This window comes from Strix uralensis, chromosome 4 (assembly GCF_047716275.1).
Source record: "Strix uralensis isolate ZFMK-TIS-50842 chromosome 4, bStrUra1, whole genome shotgun sequence".
In the NCBI taxonomy this organism is placed as follows: Eukaryota; Metazoa; Chordata; class Aves; order Strigiformes; family Strigidae; genus Strix; species Strix uralensis.
Window position 1 is genome coordinate 124,705,860 of NC_133975.1, and position 19,462 is coordinate 124,725,321.

Consider the following 19,462-nt stretch of genomic DNA (forward strand, 5'->3'; position numbering starts at 1 on the left):
CAACTAATTTGGCACAGCATCACTAGTAGCGAGCTGCCTGCAAAGACATGAGATGATTTGGGAGTGAGGAATAAGTCTGCAGGCTTCCTCTGCGTAGGCTAAACCCTGTGCAGCAGGGTGCATTGCTGTCTGTCTGATCTCATCTTTGTTTTCACTTCGCCCTTTTGGAGCTTGCAGGACCAATGTGTTGCAGCAGTGGGTTTATTGCCTTGTTGATTTGTAATCCATGAACGTTTCCAATGAGATATGTGTAATTTATTGGCATAAACCATTAGATCTTCCTTGAATGCCCTGGAGTTTCTGAATCACCATCTGAAAACTATTGTTACAGAGCACGTAATCACTTGGAAAATGCCTCTGTCTTCTTTTCTTTTCTATTTTCTTTTTTTTTTTTTTTTTTTTTTTTGCATTAAATTCAGCTACATAAATAGTATTTTTATAGCATGTAGGCCTGAAAGGTACCAAGATGTTCTGTATTTCTGTTTTGTTTCACCTTAGGGAAACTTGGTCAGCATGATGCTCACAGTTGATGTGAACCTTGGGCACTGTCTGTGAACTTCCCTCATAATGCTTCTGCAAGAGGCTCCAATCAACTGAGCAGCTTCAAGTGCACAGGGTGGTTTTGGCACTGTGACAATTTTAACTGGAAATACAGTTTCATCGTATCAATGTTTGGTTATCCTTCACTGTGAGAATGGAAGAGCTTTGCTAGCATCTTGTTAAACATGATTCTGGCAACTACAGGAGGAGTGAAGAGTCCAGATTGTTCCCAGAACTAGGATAGAGGATTTCTTGGCCCAGTCCTGCTGCTGCCTGCCTTCAGTGGAGCACATTTCTAATCTTCCCTCTGCTATTTTGTATGAGTGGTAATTGGGCTCCAGTCTAAAAGGAGGATCAGGCTCATTATAGTTTTCAGTAGCTTAAAAAGAGTTACTGAATCATCTTACCCCTCCAAGCCTTCCTTACTTCCTCCTTTCATGAACAGCAAAATGGCCTTGCCTTTTGCACAAACCCTTGATGTTCTGGGCATCAGCTTAGATTCACACCTTGGTTTAGGTCTTTCCTCCTAAGCTTGGAGCATGGTTTCATGATGGGTCTGTAACACTGCTTTTCCTAGGTGTCCACATCAATAAAGTTCCTGTCCATGGATATGATCTGTGGCATGCCAGGTGGGCATGAGGGACTGATGCTCTCTGTATCAGATCAGGAAATAAAGGTAAATCATTAGCAATGTTTTAATTAAAATTTATCAGAAGTGGGGAAGCCAGGAATTGTTTCTTTGGATACTTGCAGCATGGCTGTCTAAACTGGTGACCCAGCACAATGTTCAGAATTTCGGTTATGGACAGATGGATTCAGCAACTTGTCCAAACTCCTAAGAAAGCTTCTTGGTACAATTTTCTTGGCAGTGGCAAAAGAAGTGCATTTTTTTAAAACAGTGATGTGACAAAGATGTCTTCTGATCTTTCCAAGCTGGGAGCTGATTTCCTCTTCTTGTGTCTTTATATGGGACAGTATATTCCCAGGCAGAGAGGTGAGGCTGCGGATTTCTTCCTCATCTAGTGTTTTGGAAATAAGCACTCACTTGAAAATTGTTCAGTTGTTATATGCTGGGACCCTGTGGTCTAAAGCCTCACTACAAGGGAGGAGTTTGGTAGAAAGCTTTTGTAAGGCCACACAAAAATTGCCTGAAGAAATGAAAGTTTGTGCTTACGATTTCCAACAGCTTGAATAAGGGAAATTGTGAGAAATGCACATCTGATGGCAACTTTTTAGGAGCCTGCATATCAAGAAGATTGAAAGACACTTTACTAATATTACAAACCTCTGCATTGTGGTAGTATTTGAAATTCTGCTAATAGTCTTCTTTTTTTAGCCATACAGTAATTGCACCTCTCAATGGGAACACTACTCAGGAATAATGATCCTATCAAGACAAGGGAATATAGATTGTAGTAAAGGTTATGATGGTTTCTGTGAGAGGCTTAACATTGATCCTTTTAGCTATCTGATTTTCCAAGAGGAAAAAAAAACAACTTTGAGTTAAGCAGGCGATTCAGTGTGAAAATTCTTGTGGTTAGTTGTAGAAGATGGAACTTGAAGTGAATTTGCTAAACTGTTTTCTTTCTCTCTCTTTTGATGAATGCTTTTAAAAAGAAATGGATTTTTCTTTCCCACACATTTTAAATGCTCTTCTCAGTTCTTTTATTTTTTTCTAATGCAAGTCAAAATTGTTAGAGAATTCAAAAGTAAAAATCCATTATGTTGAAAAGGCCATGTTGTGAAATATATCATAAACACCCCGTTAGAGCAGTGCCTGCTAATTAAGGGAGAGATCTCCTGGGAAACAGCAAACCTATAACAGAGCCCAGCCCCCTTTGATCCTTGGTTGAGTTTGTAAAAACGTTGCCTGTCTAAACTTGTCTGCAGCTTGTTACACATTTTACCCATCTGCTGCAAGACCAAAAATAAGCAATTTATAATTCAGTTGAACTCCAGTTGTTCGGCATATCACTGACTGTGGAGTCTTCACTAAGAGGGAGAGGATGAGAGGAAAAGCCAAGCAAAGGCTAAACAGCCAAGCACCCTGGAAATTGCATTGCTTTTGCCTGTAGGGGTTATGTAGGCACTGGATTGCGAGTTGTAAAGGTGTGTTGCAACTGTTACTGCAAAGTGGTTCAGATTTTTTGGGTGAAATATACTTCAGTGTCTATCCATTGTCTGTAAGGTGAAATCAAACCATTTGTTGGGGTTCTCTGGCTTTAATCAAGACAAACTTCCAGGTCTTGGGTAGAATTGTGGATGTATATATACGTGTGTGTATGTGTCATGTTTCCCCACAGCCTACTTATAGCAAGATGATCAGGGCAACTACTTTGTATGTGAAAGATGCACTTTCAAGTCTTATCTGCCTCTTCGGATGCCTGCGTGACTACATTCCAAGCCCTGCAGGTGGTTGTAGATCACTGCTTTAATTCTGTGACTAAAGCAAAATCTCACCTTGAAAAGCTCCCTCTGTCTTTATGGTTGTGATACCAACCTCGCTAACGCAGAGTCTCTTGTGCAGGACTGCGATGTTTGCCTGAGCCGTGGTGCAGTCAGCCACAGCATCCGGGAGAGGTGGGATGGCTCTGTTGGACCAACTCGGTGTTAGCTCTGAAGTCTAGTAACAAGAGGAGCTAATTATTCCCTGTGCAAATATCACAAGTTTATGTTCTGTTGATTTTCAGAACAGATCAGCACTTCATTTTAGCACCCATGTGTTTTATCTGCATTGGTTAGCTGTCACTCCTGGATGACTGCACCCCTCCAAGGGCTACTGCTGTCATGTATCTTGCAGCTGAGATGGAGGCAGAGCATTATGAAGTTCTCCTTTCATCAGAAATCAGAGATTCATTTGCTGAATTGCCTGTAAATAAATGACAGGTTAAAAATATATCCAGTATCTAGTACTTACCCACCCAGACTTATCTCCTTTCATGCCTGGGAGAATGTTGCTGTTGCAAGTGCCATCTCCTCCCAGTGACTTCACTGGTGCTGTGACTTACTAGTGGCAAATCTGCATTATGCTGAAAATGCGTTGTTTGGAGTGTGTAATCACTTTAGGTCTATGAGAAAATAAGTTGCCCAAAGCAGAGAGGCTTCGCCAAGGACAGGGTTGGAGAGAGGAGAGTCGATGAAGGGAATGGTTCACCTGGGAGGTTATGCCATGATATTGTCTATTCCTTGCCAGAGATTTAATGCATGGCAAGGGGTGTTACCTGGGTCCCAGCGGCTGAGCCAGAGGCCGGCGGTTGACAGGTGGATACTGGAACAATGTATGCCCTGAGCCTGGAGAGTTTGTAACAACCATCAGCTTTTAAAATGGCTTTAGTAACCTACATTCATTTACTGCCCTTGTTAGGACTGTAATTCTTAGTACATACTGAAACTGATAATAAACTTGTTGGAAGTGTCTGCTGTATAAGTCAACATCACTGAACAAAATTATTTGGCACAGGTGTTTCAAAAGGTAGAGAGACCTCTTAAGCCACTGATCTCATCTGTTAAAAAGCTGCTCACCGAGCAAGGTGGGATCTCTTTAGTCCATGCTCCATTTAAAAATCCAGTTTCCACTGGGATTCCTTCTACATTTCTCTGGAGACCATTTCACAAGGTAATACACTGAGGTAACACACTGCCGAAACACACTGCCGAGCTTATTTTTTTCTGCTTATACTGTATTTACCCATTTATAGTTTGATTTCTCCTAGACCTCAACATTCAGCAAGACACTGGTATGAATTTTTGAGGCTTCTTTTTGCTTCTTTTTAGTTGTCTTATAGCCTAAAAATCTGCAACTATTTGGTTCTTTCTTTGTAAACCCATCATCCTATTTGTAGGTTTCTCCTTCTCAGAGTTCCTAAAAGAATATCTGTCTTGTGATAATGTGGGAAGATGTATATTGGGCAAAAAGGCACCTTAACTTTCTGCAAGTTATGTTTTTATTTAGCGTTTAGATGAGTTTTGAGAAAACATTTCATATTGAGATGATACCAATGCTTTTGTTAACTTGCTTCTGTTCCCAGTTATTTCATACCTCTAATATTCCACCCCCTGTGTTGGTTTTCTTAATTTCTGTGAAGGACAAAAAAACCTCCGAGTTGTGTCACACCATGGGCAGAGAGGACTTCTTCGGAGTCCTTCTGGAGCAAAGCATTTGAGATAATTGTCTGCCATGGGCTGGCTCTTCATGCTTTAGGCCTGTCACTTTAATCAATCAAAACACAATTCTCCCCCGATTCCCCACCCTTCAATTTTCCCATCTGGACATGCTAATGCTAAGGATGTGGTAGAAGTCAGGACCAGGAGATTATTTGAGATTTTTGACTGAAGGTTGTTTTGTACTCTTTTCACCAGGTCTGTTGCAGCTGTAACCAGAATGTGTGTGCTTCAGAAAAGGTACTTCTGTTCTGATGTTCTATGTTTTTATTTTTATATAAGGTTTAGCAATTGAATGAAGTCTTTCCAGATGTCTGCAGGAATATGTGTAATTTGTCAATAATTTCTGGATTTCTAGTGTATTCTCAATCCTCTCAGTTCTAGACATCTTACATAGATAGTGTGTCGACAGGTGTTGATGAACAAGCAATTTACAGTAATCTCTTATGGTGCTTATTCTATAGCTCCCTGAATTGTAAATGACATGCTGGCAAACCTGAACAACTGATCACCAGATACTGGCATAGTGTTAAACATGGCTTCTGAGGCTGCTCAGAATTTTCTTCAGCCACTGTCTTCTTGGATGTCTCAAATATATGAAGCTATCCAACAAGCGGGAGACTCTATATCTGCTTCACTGCTGAATTTGAGTGGAGTGGGTCGTAAGTCAGAAGAAGAGAGGAACCGGGACTTGGAGAATAATGGAGGAGTTTATGAGGATTATTCTGAGGAATCAGATGATGAACAACACCTGGACCTCTGGGATGAGGAATACTTATATCCTATCGAAGACGGTCACATGGGGGGTCCTGATCTTGCTTCACAACACCTCCCTCATGGTTCTGACATGAGTCTGCAGAGGCAAAAACGGGTTAAAAATACCAGCAGTTTACCAGAGCAATGTGTTGAAAGCACCAAGTCTTTGATGGCCAATGGATCCTACTGGATGAATGAAGATCTCCAGCCGCTTGATCGGCTTCCTCCCATCGCTGAGGAAGAAGGTGAGCCCTCTATGAGAATGGGAGGTCATAAACACAACTTCAGCTTGGGTGGCTCCTTAAAAAGTAATAATGGCAAGGCAAGTTTTGCAGGTAAGCTGCTAGCACGCGCCCTGACAGTATTATCCAAACTTGTCTTTCCTGGTATTGATTTGATTTAGTTGCTAATCTGCTCATTATGTTCTGTGTCATCTTTGTTTCCTACAGCTGAAATAAACCTCCCCAAATCCCAAAGAAAAATCTAACCTTTCCTCTTCTGTTTCCAATTTTTCTCTTGTTTGTGAAACTAATCTCATTGAAATAAGTGGAAAACTCCAGGGTGAAATGCTGTGTGTTAGAATCCAGTCAGGCCCTGTTGCTGTAGCAAGGAGTATTTTGCTCCCCCATGTTTTGTTTCTGGTAGCAGGACCCTTCAAAGGGAGTGTTTAGCCTTAAGCCTTTGCTTTGAGAACCATCTGCCTTTGCGTCATTGCTATTAAAGATATATATAATCTCAAACCTTGTTTCTTTGTGCCAGGAATCTCAAGATGTTACTGTGCCATGTGCTGTGAAATGCTGTACTAAAAAGCCAGCCATATCTCATGATTTTATGGATGAAAGGCTCCCAAATCGCTTTCCTCCCCTCCCACCACCCCCACAGGCTTTTCAAATAAGACTGAAGAGGACAGCAGGCAGGAGATTATGGGAAGGAGAACTGAATTTGATATTTTCAGTTTTAAATAGGCCTAACTATGACTTCTGATCATTAAGTGACATGAACATCTTTTCAGGTGATTGCGTTCAGGACTGAATTTCAGCCATGTGACTTGTACTTACTAAATACTGCCGTAAATATGGCTGGAAGTTACCTGGGTCATAGACGACTGATGGAGACGTATGTCCCAAGCAGGAAAACTGCAGTCCTGCTGACCCCATCCTTGGGTCTTGCTGGGTTAAAGCTGCTCTTTATGAACATCTTAGGAAGGGGGATAGGGGAGGGGAGAGTGGGTCTACAGTGCAGAGCTGATGAAGAACTCACTGAAGGGTCTTCAGAATTTGGCTTCAGATATCTAAATTCTTTTTTTTTTTTTTGTAGCAGGCAGTAGATGCTCTTGAAAATGTTTGGTTTGTAATGTCCAAGAGCTTTTCATCACTCTTGGCTTCTAGGGAAGTCTTACATATTTAGCCTTTTCTGTGCAGACTGTGGAAGATCAGCCTGTTTGTTTTTGTATTTAATAGGAATATCAGACCGAGAGGGTATAAACCTTGACGGTGTTCTTTAATGAATGTTAAAATTAGCTCTTTTCTTTATTACTATTCCTCACACTGTTATGGCCAGGGAATAAATAATTGAAAAGAGCTTTTGGTCTAGCTGTTTTGTCTCCCAAACTGGGACTGCTTGTTTCATATTCCAAATGAATGATTGCCAATTCTCAGGTTAAGCACCCCAGAGCTGTATCTCTTGGATACAAGTGCTATCCAGGCCGCAACCTTGTCTCCCATACCCCCAAGAGGGGCTGTTGGTGTGATTTGTGACAAATCCCAGGGGTTCTCAGAGTAGGCTGGGGAGCAGCCACGTGCTGAATGCATTATTCTGATGGTGGCCTCCAGATCTTTGTCCTGTCTCTGGACTACACCCTTGCTGTCAGTGGTTGGGAGAAATGGTGGTGAGCTCTCCAGGAAATGGGGGCCAGGAATGGGCTGCTGTCACTGTCAGAGCAGTTTCTCACTTGCAGTCTTGTCTGCAGGGACATCTGAGAAAGAGTGTCCTTAGGAGTGTGTGATGGACCAGATAAATCTTCCTGGTGAGAGACACATAGAGTGACAGTCAGAAGCCAGAGTAAGCCATCACTGCAGCTAAAGGAGAGGGTGACACTGAATCTCTCTCCCAGCTGAGAGCAGGTACTGATCAAGTTGCTGTTGGACTCTTTCTTAATATTTATTTGCTTTCCTTCTCCGTAAGTTGTCTGGAGCCACTGTGAACTGGAAGTTTGGCCTTACAAAGCTCCCCAGAACCTACACTGCCGCTGCCTAGAGCTCTCTACTTCCACACGAAGCACTTTAGAGGACATTACATAGCTTTTTACACCAGAGGAAATGTCACTCCAAATGCTCTCAAATAGTCTTTTAACTTTTTATCTCTGCAATGTACTGCACAAAGGGCCATCCAATGGCCTCAAGACTTTATAGTCATGAAGTTGGCTGTTTGAGAGTTGGAGGGCTGGGAGCTGATGCCTTTTTTTCTCAGAACTAAGTTGTATAATAGGAGAGAAAGTGCTGAACTGTGATTTGAAAATGTCTTCCACAAGATCTTTGATGTGGAAGAACTCGTTTTGCTCTTCTAAGTGACCTTTCACTTCCAAAACACACACATGCTCTTTGTATTTCATTTTTCAACTCTTTATTTCCTCTTTTTCCTTTAGATTCATTCTCTAACATCAAGAGTATGAACTCTTTTGATGATAACCTAGACATGCAGAGAGGCTGTAATACCCTGGCAACTTAAAATTTCAGTCATGGATTAAAATGATAAAGATAAGATGTTTGAGATATCTTTATTTCTGTTAGCTTTGTTACTTAACCCTAAGTGACAGTGTAAGCGAGCATATGGACTTGCTGACATTCAGCAAAGGCGTTCAGTAGCATCAATATTAGCTTTGAACATTTTTCCTTCCATTTGACTTTTTTTCCCCCCATTTCTTCAAAATGCACGTTTCCTGTTTATCCTTATATTCTTTTCAGAACAGTGCATCTTGACTTTATTTCACTTAATGTACCATATTTCTCTCCACAATAGAATATTTTAAAGCTAAATTGGCACAAAACAGTAGCAATGCTGAATGCTTTTTGTTGCCATGGAAATATTTCTGGGCACTTACTGAAGACCTGGTTGCCAATAGTAATGTAACAGAGAAAATAGATATGCTTCATTTAACAGCCACTGGTGATTAAAGAGCCACAGAAACCCATTACAAGGTCATTCCAATATATAGTTTATTGGGTTTAGGGGGAAAAAACCCCCACCAACCCTAGATGAGAATCATCTTGTTTTAAAAAAGATGCAAAAGAAAATCCAATAGTTGTTCCTCTCTCAAAGTTAGAGCATGCTTCTGAGATGAAATAAAATAAAATTGCAGTTAAAAGCTATCATTACCCCTTCTCCTTTCTATCAAATATGTTTTTGACCACATTTTTGCCTCCTAGGAAATGTTTCCTAGCTCCCAGAGTATTTTTTCTGAGGCCCCAGAGCAGCACACACATTATTCAAAACCATTTTTAGGCTTAGGGATCTAATAAAGTGTTTGAGCAATGAAATTCTTGGGTTCTAAGTCAAATGTCTGTTAGATGCTGTGAGGCATGCTAATCGGCAGGGTGCAGGTTTGGCTGCTACTGAGTCCTGGTCTGTACTTAAATGATGCTAGGAATGTTGTGCCAAGGTTTCAAACAAATGCAGGAAAAAGTTTTTCACTTTGGATGCTTCTGATCCATAGTTCAGAAATGAGGTAGTTCAGCAGGAAATATTGCAGCACCAGGTGCTGGTTTAAGAGGTCAATGGTGGGAAGGCAGACCCTTCCACGCATGCAGATCCCTGCCTCTATTTGCACATCACGTAGTTGTAAATTTTGCAAATACAGATGAACTTGCTCTTGCAGCTGCCTTTAGACCCTCCTTCATTGTCTAATCTCAATGTTTCTGATAGAGAAACTGTCTCCCATCGCAGAACGGGGAGGGAGCAGCCTTTGCATCCCCCTGTGGCTAAGATACTGCTGCTCAGCTGACTGGGGGTGGCTGTCAAGAGTGTGGCTGCCAAATCCATCCTTGCACATTTGGCTTAAGAATTGAAAAAAAGCAGTGGAGCAATAAGCCACTTCTAAAAGTAGTGCACTGCAAGCAGAGGGGTGGAGCTGGCCAGTCCATCTGTTTCCCAGTCTGAATCTATAGAGAAAAAAAAGTGATAATGAAAAAGGTGAAGAGCAGGAATAATTGTGCCATGAATGCAATGGTTTTAGCCCAGTTCTTCCTCGGGGCCCATGTCTTTTGCAAACAGAAAGTCAAAGTGACCATTAAGTTAGCAGTTTCATCAGACACTGCTCTGAAAAGGCATGGGGACAGACGCACCAGCAGAGCTGAGTCTTCTGAATCAGAGCTGAACTATTTTTGCACAGCGAGTTCTGTGATTGAAGAGTCTCCCGAGCTGTCTGACACTGTTCATAACACTAGTGTAATATATAGGTGAGCACTACACTTAAACTGCATGAAGTCCTTGGAGATTTTTTTCCCATCAATTAGACAATCTCAATGCTAGCTAAAGATTGTGTTTCAGTTGCACTAAAATAAATTTTTTGACCTTGGAATGCTAGGAAGTTTTGATGTCCTAATAGGAGTCTTGTCTAGATGGCTAGATAGTTATCCTCAAAACGTGTTAGGGGAAGCACACCTCTGAGGCTCTGGGAGTTTTTAAAACTAGAAAGCAGTATTGCATTTACTTACCTTGGCCTCCAGCTTAACAGGGGTCATTGATTTTTGCCAGTAATTGCTGTAGTAGAGGAAATTATTCTTTCTGCTGTATATGAGCATTCTTGACCTCAGTAAATGACCCTTCATATGGCCAGGATTTCCTAGGCAAGATGTGAGTTTTCATTAGGTCCTATAAACCCATACAGCAAAATATTCCTGTAACAAAAAGATACTGCTTGTGTGATAAATAAAACTTCTGCTTGAACCTGAGACTGTAATAGACAGATAAGCAGTTTCCATGTAAAGATCCTAAGTGATCTTTATGAATTTTATCACCTGTCTGGCTGCAGAGCCAGCCAGTGCTCTAGCCAGAATGTAGCCCTATAAGAATCAGTGCCGGTACTCATAGCAAGACATTTAAAGAGGCTACACTGAATCAATAGCACCACTAGGACCGAGTGAAGGAAAGCAAAGACAGTGGATAAAAGCACTTCACAGAAAACACTCCTGGCTGCTCGAGTGGGAGAAAGCACTAATGTATCTGGGGATATGCATCTGGTCTCTGAAGAATGTGGTACAAGTCTGCAGCTTTCTGAAATGAAGTGCAGATGTGAGTTTGCATTGAATGTCTTCTCTCTGGGAAATTCAGAACCTCTCAGAAAGTGTTTGTGTACAGACTTTTGTCCTTGTGAAGGTGGTACCATGTTCCTTTTTATATTTAAAGTACTCCTTTGCAGTTCTGTCTTTTCAAAGCTTCAAATTATAAGGGATCTTCATCCATGATGCTGAAAGTAAGTGGTGATGAGAATATGCCATAGCCCTGAAAGGAGGGTGGATTGTGGTATGTCAGCTTTACAGCTGGGGAAATGAAACCAAAGAGTGGTTCAAAACACAGATTTTCAAAGGTGCTACCACTGCGGGCTTTGGCTTAGGCTTGTCAATATTGCTGTTCATCCTCATTTGGTGATTCTAGACACAATACCTTTGTAAGCCTCCAGTGGATCAATGGTTTGGGTTTCCGCTAAGTTCCTTGTCTGGTGGGCAGAGCTTCCTTGTTTCTAGCTCCCTAGGGGGCATGAGGAAGGATGCTCTATTCAGGAGTACTAGTCATCTGCTCTTGCAATCTAGAAGGTTTCATAAGCTGTATGGAGAAGGTTGTATTTGAGAGGAAGAAATGGATTTTGCCATTCAGTGCAGTTACAGAACAAATTGTGTGAGCGTGTGTGTTTGTGCATGTATTTTCTGATCCACTTTTGCTAAGTGGCATCCTCTTCCCACTCCCCATATGGCAGTTGCGACTCTATCTTCCTCTGGGAAGGCTGTTTAGGACTCAAGAGGCTTCATTTACCAATAAACAGCATCTTGGCAGCATCTGGGAAGTGCTGCCTCTCTCCTAGAAACCCTGCCTCCTCACCTTCCATCTCCTACTACAGGCAAGGCAGGTGTGAATGATCTCATTGCGTTGTGGTGGAGGTTACGTGCAGTCATACTAGCATCACTCTGTGCAGAGCTGGAACATAGTATTTCTTGTGCTGATACAAACAGTAGTACTTTTTGTCTTTTTTTGTTTTTTGTTTTTTTCAGTTGCAGTTGTTGCTAGCTAGGCCTGCTTTGTAGAAGGCTACTTAAGCAAACCCATGATGCCAGGCAAATACTTGCAGAAGTCAATGACCATTAGCACTTTTGGAAGCATGGGATAATCCATCTCCATTTCCTCCTAGTGTCTTTGCATTGCTTCACAGCACAAAACCCACTAATGTAAGCTTATATGAGATGGGGTCACTCTGCCAGAAGGTGAGCTGGTGTTGGTCCTCACCTCTTGCCAAACAGGGGTGTGGATATGACTTGCTTGTGCCCAGTTCATTTTTGGCTGTTGTGATGACCTGTAGGTAGCAGCCATCATTTTGAGTGACCTCAGTTTTAGTAACCAAGGGGAAAGACTGCAGTGAAAGAAAAGAGGGAGATTACAGTCATGGAAGAAAAAAATATGCAGTTTTATAGACAGTGAATGGCATTGTTGGGCTGTGTGGGTCTTCCAGGTAATGAGGAAGGTGCGGTTGGGCTGTACCTCTGCAGATACTCTTTGCGTGATTCTCATGCAGTTTCCTCAGATTGAGTTAGGGAGCCTTCATTAGTACATATTTGTAGACCAACATGAATGTCTTAGGTTGAATCTTAAACCAGTCCATAGCAAAATCTGTAGAAAATCCCTTCTAATGATCATGAAAATAGCCGATGCTCTCATGGCTTCATCACACTACCTAAAAGTTTGCTGATGTTCAGGTGGGTGCTCCCCTGTCTAGAGAGCTCAGTATCCATGTGAGATGAAGCATCCCTGGAGGGACTCATTGCACTGGGTGTGAGTGCTTGCCCACACAAGCTGGGCGCTTGGAGGCATTTCTCTCCTCAGGCTGAGAGAGATTCAAGACCATACGGTCTATATGTAGCAGCATAATCTGTGTGGGAGTATTTTCCAGCAAATAGTATGAGAGTGGTGGTGCTGGAGAGAAAGCCCTGAATTTGGATTAATGAGAGCACTGAGGTTTGCTGAAGCTCTGTGTCACAGGGTCAATTTTGAGGTCTAGACTTATTGCCATAAATAATGTAGCTATAAAACTCTTGGGCCTGAGGGTGCAGTTTTGCAATTGTCAGTAGCTGATTTAAAACTGCAGCTGAGACATGTTGTCCTTCCCTGATCACACAGTTGTGCTACTTTCCATGTCTGGCCTCATGAGCATGCCACTGTGTGGTGAACTGGACCAGCTCATTGCTTCAGCTGAGAGTTACCATCCCCTTCCCTATTACTTTTGAATCAAGTGAGTTGGCCACATGATTGCTAAAACTGAAACAATGGGAAGAGGGGAAGGGAAGTAGGACAGGATTGCCCCTTTTGGGTGACAGCTTTGGTCCTGAATGCTTGTGAGTCTTGTTGTACCACATCCTCACCCACTGCTGCTGCTGGTCTGTGATTTTCCCAGGAGTGCCATGGAAACTGTGGTGTTACAGCAGTGGTAAAAGGGAGCTGTGGTGAATCAACCCTTTGGTAGCAAACAGAAAGTTTCAATTAGAAAGATCAGTGGGAAAATAAATATCCGCCTTGTTGCAATGCAGTTGTTATCCGTAGCAACCCCAAACAAATATCTTTGCGAGGGAGTTGATTTTCACCCTGTTAATTATCTAACAAAGGCTTGTGGGTGTGAAGCTAATGGTTACAACGTTGGGTGCTATGAATGGTATGTAATTGGCATGCGTACGCTGGGTCTCACAGGTTGTGAGTGTGGCATAGTGAAACCGCTTTAAAGAGGAGCAAGAGTCAGTGTCCTGGGTCTCCTGGGCATTTACTTGGTCAGTTTGATTTCTGCTGGGTAGAAGGCCATTTTCTGGAAGAAGCTAGTGCCAAGTCAGAGAAACTTCCTTAAAAGTAGTGGAGAGAACTTATGAAGTGACTGCCTTGCATTAGAAGAAGTGTGTAACCAAGCCAAGCAAACAAGTAGAAGAGATGATTGATGGGTAACCTGAAGGAACTCAACCCATTGTGGTATGAAAACTACCAAGAAAACTGTCATAAAAATAATGCTTATAAACTGAAAGTTATTTTTTTGTTGGAAGGAAAGGACAGTGTTTTCTAACTAGTCAGCTATTGGGATCTAGCAGTTTGTTTAGTTTCTGAGTCCATGAGCATTTACAGCCCCACACCCCAGAGCGTACACAGCTACACCTGTGCCCTGCAGTGTCCCCAGCGTACACACAGCATCTGTGACAGAAAGTACTTTTCTGCTTCTGCAGCTGCATGTTTTCTTCAAGCAACCTAACCTGTGCTGGCAAAGGGGTGTAGGCTGACTCATGGATGTAACTGCATCCACACCAGGGGTTTTCCTGGCTTAGCAGTGTCTCCTACAGTGTGTAATCTCTTTTTTCTTCCACTTCACCACAAATCCTGGGCCTGTGCTAATAAAACCCAGTAGCATAAATGAAACCTGACTCATGCTTATTCCACATATAAAATGTAAAGTAGGTGATTGGGAAAATCAGGGATGATTGTGCTTCTGCCATTTCCTTTAGCTATGGAAGAACCTTAGGCAGCAAATTGAGAGTCAGTTTGAAGCTCAATCCCATGTTCCTATTTTTAAAATCCAAATTTGGGAGTAGGAAAAAAGCAACAGGAAAATATCTTGATTTTCATGCTGTTTTCTGTGGGCAGTTCTCTATTTCTTTGCACAGCAGTGTGCAGAATTGGAGTTTATTGCTCTGACTGCTGTATTGTTCAGCTATAGAGGTGCTTGATGGTCAGAGTCAAAAAATGTCTTGTTTCTCATTACTCTCTGATTTTTTTTCTTCGCTTTTTTTTTTTTTTTTTTTTTTCATTTTGTTGGAAATGTCCCCTGGTATGAAAGCTGCCAAGTTGTGATTCTCTCTGCCTGCATTGCATGCAAACACCCAAACGCCTCGGAGAGCTTCCCAGTTGGTTTGATCATGGGGTGAGGACAGATGAAGAGGTAGAGATTGATGTGGTGCAGAAGCAGGACACTGTCACTTGGCACTCAGCAGAGAGGGGTGGACCTTACGTTTAACACTGGGCACCAAATGCTTCCCTCGTTGGTATACCTACCAGAAGGGGACAAAAACACATAGGTCTGGGTGCAAGGAGAAAGCCCAGCTGACTTCTGTTCGTTGATAAACTATCAGTCAGTGTTAGTCAGTGGTGCATGGTCACAATCTCTTTGTCCACAGCGACATGTGTAGAAGCATGGGTTTACTGCATCACAGCATATTCTCCATAATTTTTAAATACATTTGAGGTCTAGGTGGATGTTTAGGATTTTGTTTCAGTTTTATAAAAAGAAGGCTTTTTGGGATCAGATGGTATCTCCAAATAGTTTTGAGCATAAATGAAGCTATGGGGTGCTCTGCTCCTTAGTCAAGCCCATGTATCAGGTAGTTGCATTACTTTGTACTTCTGTTTGAACTCCCAGTTCAAATGGTTGACAGCAAGAGTGAGAAGACTCCAGATTAAAGCCAGTGCAAATCAGAGCTGTAGCTGCATAGAAATTGGTAGCAGTGACTCCATATGTGTTGCTGCACATTCCCTTTACAAAATGTTCATCCTTTTTTTCTGAGAAGCTTTAACAAATCCCTTGTTTGCAGCAGACCATTCCAGTTTTCCAAAAGAAAAGCCCTTTCCTTTCTGTGTGCAGTTCTGAGTTTTGCTGAGTTGGGAGCTGTTGCAGATCACTGTTTCTCTGTCATCCCGATCATGAAAATTTTAAGGCCAGGCCTATGTGACTGCTTCTATAATAGCAAAAAACATGGCACAGAGTGCTCCTGGGATCCTTCAAGTATATGCATTATGCATAGATGTACTGATATTGTCTTTGGTTATATGATCAAATACATTTTTTTTTGTGTAGTACTTCTGCTTCCTTCAGGGCTCAGTGATGCTCCCATTGAAACTCTCATTGACTTCTGTAAAGAACAGCCAAAATCTTTAAGAAGAAAGTGGACACACAAGGGCAGCAATAAATGTATAGGAAGCAGAAATTTGGCATTTGCAAACTTTTCATTGTTCAGCCAAAATGACTGTTGTTTGTTGTTGGTTTTTTTCGTATGCAGGCAGACAGGATGCATGGAGTACATCTATATTTTACACCTACACTATGTATTTTATTCGGTAGGTTTTTTTCCTGGATAAGCTTTGAGCAAAGGAAAACTTATTCTTTATACTTGGTAACACTACAGAGAATTCTTGAATTATTTATTTCATGCATTTTAGCTTAGTGTATTTGGATGCCTGTAAGCTAACTTTGTAACTGATTGGATTTTTGAAATTTCTGAATAAATAGTGGTAGTTTGAAATACCTTGCCAGAAAAAGAGGTCACCCTCCTTCCTCCTCCACTGTCTCCTCTGGGAAAAAAAAAATAAATCCCACATGCCTCCTTATGAATGGTGGGAAGTTGATTTGTAAAACAGATGCTGCATAGAAGTAATTGAGTTGAAGTTGCTAGAAATATGTATGTGCTGCACAACATCTGCAGATCTCAAGATGTATTCATTATCTTTCCAGAATTTAGATTGTAATTATGGGTCCTTTATTTAAGTTGCCATGGTGATATAGAAAATGTTTTCCCCTTGTCCTTTCCTAATCAGGACACTTGTATATTTGAATGGTGAACGTTTTTCTCTCCCCTGGGTAAAGTTAGTTTTATTAATACAGAGATATTAAGTTGACACAGAGCTGTCTGTTGCTCAGGCAGAGATTCAGCAGCAGACATATCAAGCATTTGCTACAGATTCCCCAGTGCCACCATTTAATTAGCCTGTATGCTTCCAAATGCTAGGGAAAAATAGCATCCGGTGTCATATTGAGTGACACAGTCATGCTTTGGGGATTGGTAAAATTGAAGTCAAAGTCAAGTGGCCAATAATAAAGTGGGCCAAACTCCTCCTCTCCATCCCTTCACCCTTCCCCTTCTGTCTTAGAAAAAGGGCTCTGCTCTGTTCTGCAGGGAGTTGCAGGCAGGTCACCCAGGGAGTGCCCTTACAGGAGCAGTCCAGGAGTGCTGCATCCATGTGGCCTTTGTGAAATTTCTTGTAATAATGAGGATTGTACACTACGTTAATGCACATTTATTTAGGTATAGAGCTTCGCACCCATGGACCCAGGATTTTAATGTTACAGTTGTTTTAGAAAATGGTGAAAGATGTGGCTTAATTACTAAAGATGATATTTTACTCAGGATTTTTGGCAAGCTGTTTGAGTGAAAAGTGGACTTTTGTTTAAACTGGAATAATCTTTATTTTTTGTCTTAAATACACAAAAGATATATGCATATAAATAGAACTTACTAGCATTTGCCAAGCATTTAAATTAATTTTGTAGAGGTTGCATGAGCTGCAGGTAGTGAATTGACAGCGCAGTTAACTGAAAAGGAATGCTTAGTTTTATGTGTTTTGATTATTTGAACAGACCGTATCAAATTTAGGCCATAAGGTTGTTGCAGCTTGAAATAATTTCTATTAAAAAAAATTCAAAGAAACTTATTTTTAACATCTTACATAAAAATTTTTATGATAACTGGTCACTGACCATTTACAAACTGATGCCTAAAACTTTTTTCATTTTTATCAGAATAGGAACACTTAGCTTTTTCCTCCAATTGAGAGCAATCTTCTAGAAGGAACAGCAGGCTTATTGTCAAGCTGTGGCAAATCAGATCAGAGGGTCAAATCTACCAGTGTGGCAGCATGGAAGAAACCAGCTTCTGCTGGGCTGGTAGTGGGAGCAGTTTGCTCTGGTACTGGCAGCTTCCTTGCTCTGTCCTCTCTGCCCAAAGAGTTGAGTGCTGTCTTCTGTGCAGCAGCAGGTAAAATTTATGGAGCAGTGACAGCAGTTGTTATTAAGTTTATACTGCAGATTTTTAATAGACCTAACACAGTGTGTAAAAGAAGGATCCAGTTTCTCTACCTGTAGCTGTGTGATTGATGTGGAATTTGAGGTGGAAAAAGGTGCTTTCCTTCCAAACCAGGCAGTGTCACTGAGAAAGCTACCCTCCACCCATTTGTCTGCAATGCCCATTTGTTCAGCTGCTTGGGTTTGCCATGGCGATTATCAAAGAAAGTCTTGGCAACCATATCATATACTTCATGCTCAAGAACAAGCAGCAGGACAACCACACTTGACAGCTGGCTTGTTCACACACATGTACACAAACATGCCCGTCATCCCCACCACTCCTTCTCTGTGCATGTCTGTGGGTCAAAACATTCTGCTGTTGTGCTTCCAGGGACATCAGCAAAATGCCTCCGTGTTTTCATCCTGACAAAGCAAGGCCGAGTATATATAGTACGTATTGAACCCTCCTTCCCCCATCTGGCGGATATTCACACACTAATGAGGGTGCACTCATCTCATATTCAAAGCACATGTTGGTAGCAGGAGGGGAAGGGTACTCACAGGGACATGCTCAAATGCGTATCTTCACTTTTAAAGGTTACAATTTACATTGGTCTCCCGAGTTCCTCTGCTGCTGACAGATGGAATCAGCAGTGCCTGTTAGCCACGTGCCGTATTTATGTGTTCACGGTATTATCCAGAGCAGGTTACCTCTGAGTTGCTTTTTCTGCCCAAAAGACGTTCCCTCTCCACCTTAGCAGAAGCTGCAGGGGAATGGAAGCATGAAAAGGTTTTCAAGTCCTTTGCTCTACTACTTTGTCTTTGCACATGCTAACGATTTTACAAGTGGTTCTCTATGTGTGTTGTGTCTTACTTTGTGTTCTGCTCTGTTAAATATCTTCATTTAAAAAAAAAAAACACAGAGTAATGTGCAGTTGGGGAAGGTCTAACAATATGCAAATGTTGCTGATACAATATGACATTCACAGGCTTTCCAGAGGTTTGAAGAAGCAGGTGTTTCTCAAGTTCGTTCCCTAGTCCTCCCTAAACCCTTGGCCCCTTTTCTCCCCAGGAGGTTCATCAGAGAGCTAGAAGTGTGCCATGTCATCTGGCTTCTTGGCCAATGGCAGCAGACTGTCTAAAGACTGGGTTGTGTTTTTCTCCCAGTAAACAGTTACGGGGAGGATGAAGAACAGACAGCATCTTCAGGCTGCGATGATGAGGTGATTAAGCAGTTTGAGATCTCTGTGTCATGCTCACAAAGTTTTCGATCAGAAGTATCTGAAAAAGCAACACCAGCAGGCGTGGAGCATAGACCCAAATTCAGCCGTTTGCTCTCCAGCCATGAGGAGTACAGGACAGAGGTATCTGAATGCAAAGGTACTGTTTGCATGAAATGAGATTAAAGTAGTTGGAGTGCAAGATCTGTAGCCTCAATATGGAGAGGTTCTTTCGTTGTGGAGAACAAGTCCTGAATCTTGCTTTCTTACTAAACTTGATTTCCTTATTAATTACCTGTAGTTCACTTCTAAAATACTTAGAGGGAAGACTCTGGATCCAAGCCCTGCTGAAGTTCATGAAGATCTTTCCATTAACTGTATATGGCTCTTGCATACTGGCTCCTAGTACACAGGGATTTTCATGGATTTTATTGCCAGTTTTGCCAGAGTAAAGACTGCAGGACTTGGTTCTAATTATTTTTGATCTATGTCACTTAAGTCATTTCTTCAGCAAGCCTTTTAGCAGAAGTTGAATGTCTCCTTTTGTAACAGCTTTGCAAACACAAGGTGAACAGTGAATGAATTATGCTGTATCATTTGCCAGCGCATATGCCAAATGTCAGGCAATGACAGAAACTAAAAATTTATGGCACAGAAGGGAAGAATTTTATGATCTTCTATGGACTAATGTAATGACTCTTTTATACAAACAGAG

The 19,462-nt window shown here is 41.7% G+C and overlaps 1 protein-coding gene across 3 annotated transcripts in view; it reads left to right on the forward strand.

Annotated features, from left to right (window-relative positions):
• SYT16 (synaptotagmin 16) overlaps positions 1-19,462 on the forward strand; it is a 72,554-nt gene that overhangs the window by 25,579 nt on the left and 27,513 nt on the right. For 2 of the 3 annotated variants that reach the window (XM_074865250.1, XM_074865251.1), the window contains exons 1-2: positions 4,882-4,941; positions 5,166-5,702. In XM_074865250.1, the coding sequence (XP_074721351.1) occupies positions 5,237-5,702 (466 nt within the window). In that variant the 5' untranslated portion in view covers positions 4,882-4,941; positions 5,166-5,236. Of the gene's footprint in view, positions 1-4,881; positions 4,942-5,165; positions 5,703-18,694; positions 18,908-19,462 lie in introns of those variants that run through there. The other variant, XM_074865252.1, reaches the window with a different exon arrangement.